The sequence below is a fragment of the Erythrolamprus reginae genome, chromosome 1 (genome assembly GCF_031021105.1).
Source record: "Erythrolamprus reginae isolate rEryReg1 chromosome 1, rEryReg1.hap1, whole genome shotgun sequence".
NCBI classification, from domain to species: domain Eukaryota; kingdom Metazoa; phylum Chordata; class Lepidosauria; order Squamata; family Dipsadidae; genus Erythrolamprus; species Erythrolamprus reginae.
The window spans coordinates 77,364,770-77,382,071 of record NC_091950.1 but is presented as its reverse complement, the minus strand read 5'-3'; the positions used below and the strand labels follow the sequence as shown (position 1 = coordinate 77,382,071).

The 17,302-nt window shown below is 33.8% G+C and overlaps 1 protein-coding gene across 2 annotated transcripts in view; it reads right to left on the bottom strand.

The window, feature by feature from the left end:
- Positions 1-13,522, bottom strand: part of NOVA1 (NOVA alternative splicing regulator 1) — a 180,456-nt gene extending 166,934 nt beyond the window's left edge. The window contains exons 1-2 of one of the 2 annotated variants that reach the window (XM_070756150.1): positions 11,124-13,522; positions 9,108-9,251 (exon numbers count right to left, since the gene is read on the bottom strand). In XM_070756150.1, the coding sequence (XP_070612251.1) occupies positions 9,108-9,251; positions 11,124-11,259 (280 nt within the window). In that variant the 5' untranslated portion in view covers positions 11,260-13,522. Of the gene's footprint in view, positions 1-9,107; positions 9,252-10,428; positions 10,507-11,123 lie in introns of those variants that run through there. The other variant, XM_070756159.1, reaches the window with a different exon arrangement.
- Between the last annotated feature and the right edge of the window lie 3,780 nt (positions 13,523-17,302).

Sequence of the window (17,302 nt, the reverse complement as noted above, 5' to 3'; positions counted from 1 at the left end):
GGGACTTAACTACTTTAAATTTTAAATTGTAAATTATTAGATTTGTTATGAATTGTTTTATTATGTTGTGAGCCGCCCCGAGTCTACGGAAAGGGGCAGCATACAAATCTAATAAATAAATAAATAAATTGTCACTGGGCCAGACTACCCAGTTGGCTTTTTACCTTTAAAATTGGAACAGAATGTATGGTTTCCCAATCTGTAGCCTGATGCCTTAAACAACTACACTAAACATTCTTTTCCCCCTAATTAGATTTTTTAAAAGTTATCCCTGATTTAAGCAGTTATACCAGAAAGCATTATTACACTAAAAATGAAATTAAATCTCATGGAAATTAAAGCTGAAATTGCCAAAAGTTATTAAAAAACTAACTGGAAGTTGCACATCACTAATCCTACTGTCTTGATTAATAACTATCTGTGTCTTCAATGACCTGAACTTGATGTTTCCTAGACTTGTTCTAAGAAGCAGTTTTGTATTGCCTTCTTCTAATAAGTCTTCAAGCAACCAATCCAGTCTACTCTCTTGATATTCCCTGGTAGTCCCATCAAAGAGACTAATTTGTCCCAACCCTTCCAACCGCAGACAAGGGCAGCTATGTGCTACAATCAGTGTCCTGGATCAGCTGTAAATTTGCAAGAATAAAATGTTAAATTTAGTGTTCATTTTTTGTCTGTCCATATTTAGCAAAATCGCTATGACTACATATAATTGTTTATTTTGACAACCAAGCTCTTATTCTCAGAACAACCCAGCACCATTTATAAGAGAACGAAATTGTCTTAAAGAAACCATCACAACCAAAACTAACAATGTTTATGAACAATAAAATACAAATTAAAATAAACTCGATTAAAAAACCAAGCAAAATAATCAACAATCAGAAGCACAATCTGCTTAAGTTCACACAGGACAGAATTCCATACGTGGGGCACTGTGTTGATGAGACCCCACTCCCAGCCATTAGACAATAAAGTAAGCCCATCATCTTATTTGATCAGAAATATAAGTAGAAACATGGAGAGTTACTCAAAAATAAACGCTTGAATTCTTTAGCGTTTAAAATTTAATTTTACTGCTCAGTTTACAGAAGGCTTTTTGATCTGGCAGAAGCTTCTATAACTAGAAGAGACTCAAGACTTTGTCTACCTTTCTTTTCTGAGTTCAACCCTTCTCTAAATGCATTTCAATGGCTTAGAAGACCCTTTTGAGCAATTTTAAAAATGGTAAGAAAAGCACGTGGGACAAAAACTATCTCTTCTTATGGTCACAGAAATATACAACAAAGCAAAGCATGCTAAAGTAATAATGAGTAAAACATAATAAAGCCATACAACAAGATTTCCTTAAGTAAGTATTCTTTATATAATAGACAAGATAAATGATAAGGAAATATCTCAATATTTTATAATATTAAAGATTGCTTATCTTTCATTTAAAATATTTAAGTTAAAATATTAAAATACTTAATCATGTCCTTTTTTCATTTATATATAGTCATACTTGCCCCCAAGCTGTTATTTGTCCATCTGAACATTTTCGCTAGCAGACCTGTAGATTAGGGGGTAAGGGATGGAAGAGAAAGAATCAAAATGACAGCATGGGAGAGGGCCAATGCAGCATTTTCACTCTGAATTTTATTGGGAAAAACCTGTATTTCCTATACTACTGATACCTGAGAAATAAAGTACTATATAAGTAATAATACTTCTGAAAACAAGTGCAAAATGTAATATTATATTTCATAGGACAAATTATTACTTTATTCAACTAATTATTGTAAATGAAAATTGTATTAGTTTTATTGTGATTAAAAAATATTATTATTATTTGTTGGTACTACCCTGTTTCCCCCCAAATCTTCTGATAATAAGTCCAAATGCACTTTTGAGTGCATATAAGGCCAAGCACTTATTTCAGGGTTCAAAAAAATGTAAGTCAGGGCCTTATTTTCAGGGAAACACAGTACTGTATTTGAATGTTTGACATTCTACAGTAATAAATTACTATCTTTCAGAAATGGTATTTAATTTGCCCATGTACCAGTCTTAACCTTAACTACACTGTAGTTGTTTATGCAGGATCACTATCCGAAACAAGAACTTTAGTTTCTTGTTCATATCTAAGACAACTGATATTATGTGATGTCATTCAAGGTACTTCTACACCAACGGTTGCTATTGTATCATATTTTGCCTGACCAAAAGTTACAACAGAGAAGATGCAGAAGAGAATAAGGAGTCACAGCTTTCAGAAATATCTTAAATTTTGAAACTTAAAACAAATGTTTATTGAATTACATAAAGCAGCAAATATAAAGTCCTTTCATACCGCATTTAGTATATCATTTCATATCACTTTTACATTCAATATAACAGTAAAAGTTGCATTTATTTTTAAAGTTGGAATTACATGCTAAAACTGCTATTACTCAATATGTACAGGCATGAATATGATTATCTAAAATATTGGTTTTTTTCCCTTTTTCGCATCAATTGTAGAAAGAATGCATATGCTACTTTTACAGATAAGTTGAACTCCAGATCTTGTAAACTGTAATGTTTTACTGTTTTCTAATTTGTTTGCTAATAATAAACTTGCAAAAGCTAGTAATATCAATATGTAGAACTACTGCCTTAAAATAAATTCCCTAAACATATGTTGATAAATATATAGATTCATGGGCTCTTTTATCTTGGTTGTATTTTTTCATTTGTTTTTTTTTTAGGGGGTGAATTTGACATCCAAAGTCACTTTTTCAGAGTTGTATGGTTATATAAATTATTTAAATAAATAAATAATTATAAAATGAATAAAGCTATGCTCAAGGTTAAACTGAAAAGATAATATCTCCTTAGTGGTTACAGCTTACCATGTTTCAGGAAACAAACCACAAGCCAATGAAAACAAATAAAAATGTGCGTACATCCATATCTTAAAATATTCTCTATTAATTATGATAGAATGATGTATCAAAGTTGACCAAAGAGGCAATATGTAATGCAGCACAAAATAAATGTCAGGGACTATATAAAATTGAACAACAAAAAAGAAATGAAGACATCATTACTAAATGTTTTAAACTATAGAATGAGTTTATAAATGTGTCTACTTTCAAGTCAGTCTTTATTCTGAAGAGCTACATGGAAAGTGGCTTGCCATTGTTTCCTTCTCACAGCTGAGAAAGAGTGATTAGCACCAAATCACCAAGTAATTTTCATGCCTGAAGCAGGACTGGAACCCACAACCTACCATTTTCTAGCTAGTCCATTTAATCACTTCACCAAAGTGGCTCTCATGTAAGATTTTTGCAATATTAAAATCTAGCATTCTTAAGAATATTAGATTTAGTACTAAAACACTAAAATGAATTAGATTCATAGCAATATTGTTCAGTAAGAGTGATTTATACAGTAAGATGCGATTTGCAATTGACAATATACAAAGTATGTTAAGGAAAGTTGCCCTTGCCAGGGTAGCATATTTGGCCCAAACAAAATCAAATACGTAACTGAGTCATAATTGTCCTCTAATGCAAAGGTTTAAAAATCTCTAAAGTTGCTAATTATTTAAATATTTAGTAATTCTGAAAAAAAGTATGACCAACTCAGAATCACGCAATTTAAAATTTGAACTACCTGTATTATTAAAATTGTCCAGAATGCTTACAACTGCTATTAAAAATTGTGTTAAAACTTAGTATTGACAAATACTTTCACACTAGAGAATATAAAATTCAGTATGTAGAACAATTTTGGTTAGATTTAGGCAATAAAATAATTATAGGATAAATAAATATGTATGTAGTACTTAAGGTACCAAATTAAACCCCATATAATAAGTAAAGATAAAAATATATCACTAATTGTGAAATCAAAATTATATAAATCAAAATATATAAAAAGAATGCATTTCTGTGTAAAGATATGTTTTCTAAATTGCATTCAATACTGATTCTAATCTGGCATTTGCCACACATGCTTCTTCTAAATAGTTCTTACTGATTTCAACACAACTTCTTTCAACAAAAGAACGCTCAAAATACCTATCCAAATGTACAAACACATCTTGCAAATTATAACTATATATGTCCAAAAATCCAAAAGATTTTCCAAACATTTGCCCTTATCACAGTCACAAGCAAAAATAAATGATCAGCCATTTTAAAACTGTTTTTAAAACAAGTGCATGACAACAGCACTTCAAATCTGTAGTATGTATTGCCTTTTATGCTATGACACTGCAGCCTCTAAGGGTCAGATTAATTAAGATCAACAGCAGCTGCAGTGCAACGTGAGAAGTGCACTGCCATAATTCCCACCAGTCTAGCCCAATTACCTGCAGCATTCCAACACAGGACAACTGACAACCTTCAAGTCTACCAAGTCATTCATTCCCACCAGACTGGTGATACTTAAAAGCAAACTGAACCTTTTCTCAGAATGGTTACAACTCCAACTATACCTGCTGCAAAGTACAAACATTATAAAGTTTCAACAGATGTTTCTTAAACTGGAACTATGGCTAAAGGTAATTATTACGCTAAGCCCCCTTTTAAATTTCAACTTCACAATAATTTGTACTTTTCAACTATGCTGTCTAGCATATAAAAACAATTCAATAATACATTATTTTCTTTCCAACCATGTTAAGAATTAGACCTTATTGGTAGGGAAAAAACCCTATTGAATAGAGTGATTTTTTAAAAATATTTCAAATAATTGTTCAAACATATGGCATTTGGGAAATCAGAGAGAAAGTTAAAAGGCAAATGTTCTCCATTCACCTCAAAATAATTTTGTTTGGTAAAACACAGAGAATTACAATGAAAATTTTGTGTGACATTATATGTTTTTTTTAATTAACATTTACCAAATAATATTTAAAGTATTTAAAACTCTATTTACTTCAAGAGAAATACCACTTGAACAAAGATTTATCCTAAACTGCATATCTCCCTTTCTAACAAAAATAAAAACCGCTCCATGTTTTTCAACAAGATAATACGTATATTAATCATATAATTATGTATTGCTACATCTTACAACTGTGTTAATATAGAAATTTAATAAATTAATAAATATTAAGATTTTAAAACATATCTGACCTAATCTTTCACAATTTTGTCATTCTCAAATTTTAGCAACTCAATACTGATATATAACATCTGCAAAACAGAGAGGCAACTTTGAGAAATTTCTCAACTATACTCATTGATAATCTAATCCCAAAACACATTCCATTAGAAATCACTTCCAAATGTTTAGTTGCATATAAATACAATGAGCTTCCTTAACGTAACTTGGCAGAATACATCATACTCAGAACATAGCAGATTTTCAGTTAAGAATCTTCCTTCAGGAATTCATAGAGATTGATAGTTTAATTGACTTGAAAAGAGAGCAAGAATTAACAGTTCACAAGGCGATACTTTAATCTTTCTAGCACTGTGTATATATAAGGTTAAAATCCTCTGCACATTTTACTAGAAGACAGTTTTAAGTTATACTCATAAACAGTCATCAGACTGTTCTGCGGTCAGGATTCATTCTAAATATAAATAACAGACCTTTTTTTTTAGACCTTTTTTTTTTAAAAAAAATGATGTTTTACAAGTGCACAATTCAATTTACAACTGAAAGAATCTAGCTGTTCTCTAACAACAGCAAATGCAATCAGCAAATGCAAACTCTGTTAAGCGTTAAGTCTTAATAATTATAAAATATATGGTAAATGATAAAATTCCATTGGGTAAAAAAAAGCCAGCAAACAGAAATATTCTATACATACAAAAATTAAATCAAGCTGCGCCCACAACATATATACTCAACATTAATATAAAACAAATAGAATGATAATTAGAAACAATTCTTTCATTTTTCTTAAAACAGAAAGTAAAAAATGTATAGCTGAGAATTATACCTTTCAATAGCTTGTATTTTATGACTGGACACATAGATGTAAAAGGAAAATAATTTGCAGATCACAAGGCCCATCGTGATCCAATTTGAATATTCAGCAGAACTATTTCTTTATGAATCAGTTCTCAAGTAGGTTAGCAACATGAATACAACTGTAATGTTATTTTATTTTAGCAACATCTTGAAAAAAAGAGATGAAAGGCAGGGCAAATGCTAAAATTTAAAAGACATATAATCTCATTGTTCTATTATGCAAAATGACATCTTCATTGGAACACATCTTCAAGCTTCAGACTGCCAAGTTATACAATCTCTTCATGCATTAGTTTTAAATTTCAACTTCAATCTTAATTATGCATTTAATAAACACGTTAAAAATAAAATAATGAAAAATGATTTGATACCATTTAACCTCTGTTATTTTCTAAATTCATTAACATCTTCCACTTTTGTGCTGCACACCACTTTTAAAAAGGTCCTCTTTCTGATTATCTTGAAATTATGAACCCCAGACAAATACTGACATACAGTTGGCCATGTATGTGAGCATGTATTTGCATGTGTTTAAGATGAAACAGAGAACAGATTCCATCCGCACTTCAATTTATTTTTTGACATTATTTACTAAATTTTATTAAACCCCTCTCATTCCACACTGGATTCAGTTGAGATACTAAAATCAAACAATTTAAAATATTCCTTACAAAGTATAACATATCCACTCTCATTCTCCCATAGCTAGAACTAGAACAGGGTCATGTATATTGGTGTCATATGTAGAAGTACATATATAATAGTTTTCAAAAGAAATATTTATTGCACTTTACAAAAATGAATTTCAAGAAATAAAGCTATTGATTTACAACACAGAATACAAGAAAATATCAAACCAATTTAGAGTTTATTAAGAAAAATGACCAATATTCAATCATGTCATTTCTTGAAAATCTTCATTTAGAAACAATTTGCACAGTAGGAAACAGTCATTAACAATTCATTTAGTTATATGCATGAATAATAGTAATCATTCTGAATATCTGGCCAGTTGCATTTAAATTTTATGAGAAAATGCATCAAGTTTTAAATACTTATGTTGAGTTTTTAACATACATTTTTATTTTTAAAAAGTTTTCAATATTAATTACAAGTATTATTGAAAGACTTATTTTTATTTACTATGATTAGTAATTATCACATGTAATACAAAATAGCACATATGGTACATATATAGTACTATATGTATATAATAGTATATATATTACATATATAATACATAATACAAACATATATTATGGGTTACATAATTGTATTGCCCAATATGCTCCCAATATGCACCTAAAAATGCTTAGATATTTCAGCATCCACTATGAAACTAAATATCAGCCATTGCCAGCACTAATAACTAATAATAATAAAGTAGTTCACAATATGAAATTACTAATATATTAACTGAAATTTTATAATTATAAATATAACTATCCATTTTAATTTAAGAGTAGCAAATCATTAGCATACTTCAATTTAAAATTTAGCTTGAAATAAAGCCAAATGTTGCCAACTTTAAAAATATTGAAGTTGATTAAGATTTTTTAGGCTTATGGTTAAAAAGAAAACAATTTCTAGCTCAAGTAATAACTGAGTGCCTCACGTATGTCCATCTCTTCAGGTAAGAATCTAATTCGTGTATACCAAATTTATGAAAGCTATCCTATAGTGTAACCTCAGTTATATAGTAACATCTACACCTGTTACAGATCACACAAGCGAACTCCATGCTATCATTTCCTTCAAAGGGAATATGTTTACGTCACACAGGAACACAATGTGGTAAACCTCTCACCATCCCTTTTGTATTTTTTTAAACATAGGCAAAGCTTCTATTTTCAGCTGAAGCTTTAGTAAAGTGCCTGCATAAGCATCCAGGAGTCAATTCAATTAAACTTTTAATGATTATTTAAATTAGGAGGGAAATTCTTGTAAAGAAGCAGACAGAAGTAATCTTGCTTCATAGTATATACTTAAGCTGAATATAATTTCAAATTTGCACTGTCAGTCATAGCATCTGTTCCGTCACTCGATCATCTCTAATCTTCTTTATGGATCATACAAATATGTAATTTATATTGAAACTATTGTGCCCAAATTCAATTTAGCAACTTAATTATTATCTCAGAACTGTTAGTTTCAGTATTATTATCTAAACATTATGTCAGCCATATATAGTCTTTCATGCTTACCAAAAATTATATAAGCTGTATCATCAATTTTTAAAACATTTCACATGGAATTTCACCTACACATATCTGTTTATAAAATCACAAATATATAAGCACATCTGTATCCAAACATAATGTAAACTTAAAAATGCAAGACAGCAAAAAATGAAACATTCTTGATGCTTCTTTCAATTACCTTCACAAACTCATTTTAAAGCCCAGGCATATCTCTGAAAACAATCAGCAAATGCAAAGCAGCTTTCCTTTCACTACAAGAAAAAGGCCATCACAATGGAAAGCTACCACTGTCAGAATTACAAAATCAATGCACTATCGGGACTATAGCTATTACTGCTATAAACATTAAGAACTTGTTTTAATTTATATTAGATAAACAGTATCAATGCAGGAATTCAGAAATCTTTTTAAAATATTATGTATATGATATCACTGTACATTATTTACCATGTAGTGAATAATATTCAATGTGCTAATGCTTATGCCCACAGTATATCTATCTTTTCTCATTAATGTTGATTATTTCACAATAGGTTTCTATTAATTATCACAACTAAAATAACCAAATACCAAGGAAATACCTGAAGAGCACCACTTCCTTTCTTTTATTTTGATTAATATACGTGAACAAAGAAATGAAATGGAACCAAAGTATATAGCAATTTTAAGGTAAATGGCCTATTCTACAAGAAGCCCACAGGTTTGGTTTGACCTTATGGCTTTGATTATAATATCTGACATTTTCTTGAGCATAATGCCAAAGGTGAAATCTAATTTTTAAAATATGTATTGGAACAACACTGTTGGTACTAGATAATAAGCTGATTTAAAAAAAACAATAACCAACATCAGTACTTGTTCAGAATTACATTTGATAATTCACTTCACTACTAATGATAGTGGTATGATTCTTTTTAATTATTCAAGAAGAGAATTGTGGTTTACACCTACCTGGGTAAAAGTCTTTGGATTTAGAAAGCTTGATGGTAGCCCCGGTCTCTTTCTGCAGCTGAACAATTGTCTGTCCTCCCTTACCAATTATAGATCCAGCCGCATAACTAGGTATGAGGACCTTTAGAAAATATTGGCCGTCCTCTGGAAAAAAGAGACAAAACGTTAATTTATGTTCCAAAACATTTTCTGTCAGACCTATAAAATATGAATTTATCTTACAAATATTAATACAAAATTATTTTATACAGACTGTAGTTGTTTAGCCAATATTAAATTAATATCTGTTCTTAAATTTGTGGTGCTATGGTACAATGACCTAATTCAAATTATAATTCTAGGCATAAAACTGTTCCTGTATTGCTCTATTTAACTTGATACAATAACATGAGCCAAAGTGTATTACACAGAGAGAGGGGGGGGGGGTATGCAAAGAAAATGATCAGGAAAGATCAAACTCCTTAAAATAGTACAATCAAATGAAAGAAAGAAAATTGATATATCTAAAGGCTATGTATTGTTGCTCTATAGTCTTCAAAGAATACACTGCTTTTGGTTAAATAACTCGGAATCCAAGGCTTTACTCAAAGTTATCCTTCAGAAAACTCAAAATAATGTGGTTATGATAATTTGCCTAAGTAATCCTGATGTATTTCTTCAACATTTCTTGATAGCAATGATCTCTTAAGCTCATTAAAGGACATTAAGAAGAATTTTCCTCAGTTTAAAGGAAGCTAAAACCCTGCATGCATTTAAAAAGTGACTGTTAATGTAAATACTTGCAAAGTAAGAGTTTAAAAAGTCCCAAAATAGGTAAGAATACATAAGTACTATGAATAAAACAACTTTTCCTTTACAGCTGAAAAATTGTCTTGCTTCCATCACAGGTCTTACACCATCAATTCTATGGAGTAGGTGAGAAAAACCCTGCTCTGACATGTTTGCATGTAAGACCAACAGACATTTTAAAACCTTTCTTTATTAAACAGCCCAACTTTGTTTTTTGTTTATAAATATATATATATAAATAAATCTACATACATATATATATATATATATATATATATATATATATATTATAAATTATATATATAATATAAATTATATATATATAATAATATAATATTGTTTAATATATATATTAAATGCATCTTAGAAGTTTGCTTTCATCAAGGAGCCACCTAAGAGCAGCCTCACTTTCTCTCAGAGTCAACGTCCCAGCTGATACAGGTGCACCCCCCAAAAAAAACCATTATACAAACGTTTAAATACATCAGCTATCTACTTCTGCTGTTTCTTAATTCTGGATGAATAAATTCACCTCTGCCTCGGTGCATTGTTATGAAGACTCCAGTGCAAATGAATAGAGGAGATGCTGGTCCCGTTATAACTCATCTCATCCAGGAAGAGCAGGATGTTAACTAACAAGTCACCGCACCAAGACAGACAACTCCCGCCCTCCCTCCTCAAACCTCTCTCTGACACACACACGCGCGCTTACACACACCCCATCCCAGTGACCCAGCCCCAGGAAGCACAAATCTGTGCAACATTTTCCACCGAAAAGGAAACTGGTGCCAGGAAATAAAGACAAGTTTTTGCTGCCGCCGCCGCCGCCGTTTAATCTACCTGGCGACTCACAAAAGGGGGAAGAGGGAACCGGGGGTGAAAGTGCCTTTTTTCCAGCCGCCATTTATTCGTTTAGTTCTTCCAACTGTTAACCGCGCGTGCAAAGAGGGTCGGTGCAAGAAGACTTCTGAGCTCCTTCGCCCAGAGGGTCAAAGCTGAAAAGCGCCCCCCCCCACTCCGCCCCGCCACTACGAATATGTGAAATTAAAATAAAACAGGGCTGCTAGATGCTTGAAAGGCGACGCCATTTTGATGAATGATAACATTTGAGAAATAAGGAATGTTTGGGGAAGGAAAAGAGGGAGAGGCGAGGCGAGGAGGCAGGTAGGAAAGGGGAAGGTGGGTGGGGAATTGGGTAGTGGCAGGAGGAGGAGGGGAAATACCCACCGCCCGTGTTGGTCCTTTTGGTGCTGCCGGCTTCAGGGGGAGCTTCAAGTGGTCTTTTCCGAGAGTCCGGCGGGTCCAGGTCTATGGGTACCCCAGGATGGGTCCCGTTCTGCTGGATGGGAGCTGCCGCCATCATGTTTGCTGCCGCCGCCGCTGCTAGAAGGATAACTGGCTTCTCCCTTCGGGGTGGGGGGAGCAGGGAGGGGGAGGAGGAGGAGGAGGAAGGGGCTCGTCCCGCTTCTTTCGCTTTTCTTCCGTCCTCTGAAATTTCAGGCTAATCTGCGAGATCGGTCCGCTCCCCCCCTCGAACCCCCTCCCCCCCAAAAAAGATGCTTTGTTGGAGTGGGGGGCAGGCGCTTGTTTGTCTGGCACCGGCGAAACGGGATTGGGGGGAGAGAGGGGGGGAAACTGGCTGGACGGCTGGCTTAAAAGAGCAGCTGCAGTGCAGTGCCAGCAAAAGCTAAGGTTAAAAAAAAATAAAAAGGGGGAACTGGGGTGGGAGGGGGAAGCGGAGACAAAATAAGGGGAGAAAGAGAGGTAAGGGAGGAGGGGGAGAAAGTGAGGCGGAGGAAAGGAGAGAGGGGAAACGAGAGGAAGAAAGAAAGGAGGGGAGAACGAGGCGGGGAGGGGAGGAGTGGGAAGAGCGAGGGAGGTTGGGGGGAGAGAGAGGGAGAGATAAACTGGATTCAGGGAATGTGCCTCTGTGGCCCCTCCAGGATCACCTCCCCGCCTTTTCTCTCCCGGCGCTAGTCGGGCGCTTGCAGCTGGCGAGAAGAAGCTGCTGCCGGAGCCGAGAAGGGCTGTTACTGCTTCCCCGTTCTCACGCTTTCCCAGTTGAAGAGTCTCAGGCGCGCTGTCGGGCTAGAGACTCTGTCAGGAGTTGCTCGCTGAGAGTCTCTCTCTTTCTCCCTCCCTCTCTCCCCACGGCCACCCCCCGTATTCCCGGCCGCGCTTTCTCTCTCTCCCTCTCCAGCACACACTTACTCGCAAAAATACTCGGTCTCCCACGACTCGGGTTGTAAGGGAAAGGGTCTCGCCCTAGCTTTCTTTTGCGGACACACTTCCCGAGCCCAAGCACTCCAACAGGGAAGGGAGGGCAGTGTGAGGTATGTATTTATTTATGTATTTAACGTGTGTGTGTGTGTGAGAGAGAGAGAGAGAGGTGTGTGAGAGAGAAAGGGAGAGGGGGGTTTGGGTGTGTGTGTGTGTGTGTGTGTGTGTGTGTGTGTGTGTGTGTGTGTGTGAAATATACGTGTACAGGCCTTCCAGAAAACCGGGGAGCTGAACCAATCGAGGGGAAGAACTTGAGGCTGGTTGGAAGGTTAAGGCAAAAAAGACAGCGAAAGGGTTCCTGATGGGTACAATTGAATCCCGCTCCTGGTTTTGCTAACATGGGACATCCTGAAATAAACAAAAACAGCCGATTTTGAGCCATTCTCCATTTCTGATTGCCCCCACCTTAAGGAACAGAAAGCGGCAGAACCGTGTTGGGCCGAAAGAGTTGATCCTGTACTTTCTGTGATGGAGTAGCATGGTAGGAAAGGAGGCACCAGATTTTCAATCCTTGGTCCATTTCCTTCTCTCCATATGAATGGGAGCTAGGCTAGATGAGCCTTGTCCTTTCCCCAGTATTGTGCAAAAAGCAGGAAAACAAACAGAAGAATAGAGTTACTCTTTAAAGCTGTTTCCTCTTATTTCCTACACACTTCCTCTGACTTTCTAGCAAGCATCTTACAAAGAGAGGTGTGTCAACAGGTAGAAGATTTGCATGTGTGCCCATATGACTGAAGACAACTCCTCTTTTGGTATTTCATTCTGAGAGAAAAAAAGGGCAGTGGAATAGGAAGGGCTTTATTTGATCTCCCTTGCACATCAAAATAGCAGGTTTCCAAGTGAGGATTACAAAGAGCAATTACTACACTTCAGGTTGTTTATATGCATTTTCACTTTGGTAACTAGTTAGTTCCTTGTTTTCTGGTTGGGCAATATTCAAGGTGAGAGGGTTAAATCACACTTGGAGCTACAATAGCATTTTATCAAAGCTCAAAAAACTGAACAACTACTAGACAGCCAAAATAAAAAAGTAGAGTTTTTTGCCATTACTGCTGCTATCTAGTGGTTATAAGGTTTTTTGAAGCCCAGATATATTATCACTGATTCATCCGATATTGGATGCTTATTGAAAACCTTTCAGATGGCTGATCGTGCTAAGAGATACCTTATGGATATCAGGTTAGGAAAGGTCTTGTGTATTACTTTTTGTTACTCTTTCCGTGAGATCCCTACTTTCCTTGCTCATAATTTTTCTCTTTTTCCTCTTCCTCTAGGACTTTACAATTGAAAAAATACACTTGCTCAATTCAATCACTGCTCCATGACTAGTGTGCTTTGTATAAATTGCTACCTCTAACTTTCTTATATATCTTTACTCACCATTTTACCATTTAGAGAAATTGATCAAGTTTGCCCCCACCCCCCTTTGCTTTTCACAGAAAGAAGATGACATGGCAGAAATGATTACTTGTGCTCTTTAGGGAGAAAGTTTCACAGGCCAAATAAAGTAATGATGACATACAAAAAGACAGTTTTGTCTTGTGTTTGTGTTATCTCTGGGCAATTTGTTTCTAATTCTTTTTTTCATCCTGGCACCTAAAAGGTTTTCCAGGCTTTTTCTCCTTTACACTGTATAAAAATAATGCAAGTAAGTAAAAAAAAAAAAAGTTCATTTTCTGGATAATTCATCACTTCCTATTATTTAAAAATTGTCTTCATGAAAAAAACGATGGGTAAGGAACTGCAGACAGATTGTTCTTTGCTGTCTCAACTCTTGATTTCATGAGTGAGCTATAGCTGCCCTGTGGTATCTATCATACTGTGTGAGGAAGGGATAAGCATTACAGAACATGGTTCATACAAGAGAACAGTTCAGGCAGCATGCCTGTAAATGATAATGGGTTCTAGTACTCCAGAAATACTATTGACATTGGTTGTTACTACTTCTTTTTATATCAATATTGAATTATTAATCCTGAGAAAGGAGTAATTAAAAGTAACTTAAATAAAAATGAAAAGTGGCTATAAACATTAATCTGTATTTTCCAGAGGTTACACTGAAAAATATTAACGACATACAATGGTAATAAATATATCAGTTTTCCTACTTATTTGAAGCATTTTATTACCCACACTTGGAAAAATAAATCCAGGATTGGTACATAAACATAAATAAACCATAATTTGTCTAATGTGCATAAGTTATATCCATCTACAGGTCCCAGGCCATTAAAAACAAATTTTAGAGAGAAGTCTGCTTGATAAAAAGTTATGCTGGGCCCCAAGATTAGTCTCAATATGCAAAGATGGCCATGCTATTCCTTTTTTTTCTTCAACCTGTTATAGTCATGCAATTTTCTTTGTCCATGTCACCTTCTCAGAATTATAGATTCTTTGGTTATTATTTGAAAGTAAATTCTAATTTACGTATTGGCTATCAGCTAAATTATTAAAATCCTGTTCACTCATAGTTATATTTAAAGTATAGGATTAAATTTAGATATGGACAGAGACATGTTACTTCATTTTACAATGTTCTCATATTTTCAGGTGGTTTGCTCTAAATCACAATATAGGAAAAGTAAGATTTCATCTGTATAGCAAGACTTGCTAACAGTTCAAGAACTAAATTCCCTGTCAATTGTGGTGTGGGTTTGGGGGATTTTTTGGTTTGCAACTGATACTATTGTTTCTACACAAAGGTACTGCAAATCCATGTTCTAGATTACATGTTGTATCCAAAACTGTCACTAAAAGTTTGCATCTTTAAACAAAGATAATTGGAAAATGTAAACCTCATAATTTTACATGTGACAAAGAAGTTGTCAAGAGCTCATCCTTCTCCTAAAAACACTATCCTCATCATAAAAAACACTATCATATCAACTCAGATATCCAGAACAAATACACAATGTGTATTATACATTATAATGGTATAAATGTTATAAACTTGAAACCAAAAATAAACTTCAACTGAATATTAAATGCCTACTGTCATATTTTACCATTATGAAGCTGTCATTCAGATTTTCCTCAAGTGAACATAATGCCAGACAGGTTTATAATGGTCATTGGAATATGTGGCAGTTTTCTCATTTTTCTCATAGGAAATGTGGGCTGTGCTTTTAAATCAATTTTTATTGTAAGAATAGTGCATTCAATTCCCATCGTTTATTTGTGTAGCACTTTATTCATTTATATGACCTTATATATGTTTAGTACTTAAACATGCTTTTGCATAATGACAAATCACATAAATTAAATTCAACTTTAATATCAACTTTTTCCCCAATATTGTGTTGACATGTCATCTTAAAAGTGCTTTGAAATAGTTTCATCTTTGGAAAAGAGGTTTTACTCTTGAAAACAGCTTAAACAATGTTCATCTTATAATTTTATATACTACCTTTGCTTTACAAACACATAAGATAAGGTGACCAGATGTTAACACTGGTAAAGTGGGACACCATTGACCGGGAGAGGGGGGTTTCTTGATTAAAATTTTATTTTAATCCTATATTTCTTTCTAAATAATAACAAAACTAACTTATATTATTTTTCCTCTGAATTTGCCGTAATGTAAACCATAAGTGTCATTTTCAAGACCGGCGTTAGACTTTTTGCCACCACTATAAAATATAAATAGTAGGAGTACTATCTGCTAAATTCAAGAAAATTTATGTTTTTATGAAATAGATTACTTACCTAAATTATTTGAATAGCTGATTTGTTGACATCACTTTTTTAACTAGCACGATGTGTGTCATCTGAGAGACAGTTACAAAATGTTTTCGTTGTTGCCAATGCCAAAAAATGCCATTGTTCATTAAATCCAAACAATGGAGTCAAATTCTAACAACTGATCAACAATTTGAACTTTGATAACCAGTTTTTGATAATCAGTTCTTAACAATTATTTGTTATTATTAAAGTTTAACATAAAATTAACAAAAATAATATAAAACTCATATCCTGGCGAAATAGCCATATGGCCATCAAAAACCATATATTCCCTTCACATTCTCCTGCCCTTCCCTAGCTTTTGCATTCTTTCTAAAAATCGGGAGTTTTTTAAAATGCCACATGACGCGGGACAAATTATTAAAAACCGGGGCTCCCGCCAAAGTGGGACGTCTGGTCACCTTAAGATCATGACTGGTGGAAAAATAACCAAAAGAAAAAACCAAAAAGCTATAATCTGTAATTTTGTAGTGCCAGAGATAGCACAAACAGCCACATAATAAACTGACATAATTCATGCATTATGCTATGCTGACAAGACGACATAATTCATACATTATACTCTGCTTTGTTTAATATCTCAGAATTAGCTGTGGTCTCACAACTCAGCCTATGGCCTCTATCCTCCAATAGCCCTGTAATTGCCTAAAAATTCAAGCTAGAAATATGGTACAATGTGCAGTAAAGCTGCTAAAATAGATCATTTAGATTGCTAGTATCATTTTGAATCCTATCCATTGAGTATTTTTAACCCAGGCCTTTATGATTAAATACAAGTTGGTTTTGCCAAAACTAAAGCTTAATCCTTTTAACAGGAATTAACTAATAAGATCTCATGGATTTTGATATTGTTTAGGTTGGGGGGTTTTCATACATGATTTACCTGAAGTCACTCACTTTAAACAAAAAGGTGATTTATAAATATTTTAATTAATGAGCATAGACTTCATTGTAAACATGCTTCATTGAACATGGTTGTGTTTACTAAAAGTGAACTATGAACTAAATGTTTAGTCAAGTTTTTAAATCAACTAAATTAAGTTATCTTTCCCAAAGTTAATTTCTAATTTTAAAATTAATAATCAAATTATTTCACACATAAATAATTATTATTTATTACATCTGTTACATCATTTGTTGAGACTTGTACTTTGTTCTCACCTCAAAATATATTGTCTTTTCATTCAAATGTATCAAACTAGTCATCATAATTTGTACAAAGTATGGTTAATAAGTTATATGTAAATGTAAACTATACCTTGGAGATAGCCATATACATATTCTTGCTTTATAGTGAAAATGGAAATGATATATAGTGGTACCTCTACCTAAGAACGCCTCTACTTACGAATTTTTCTAGATAAGAACTAGGTGTTCAAGATTTT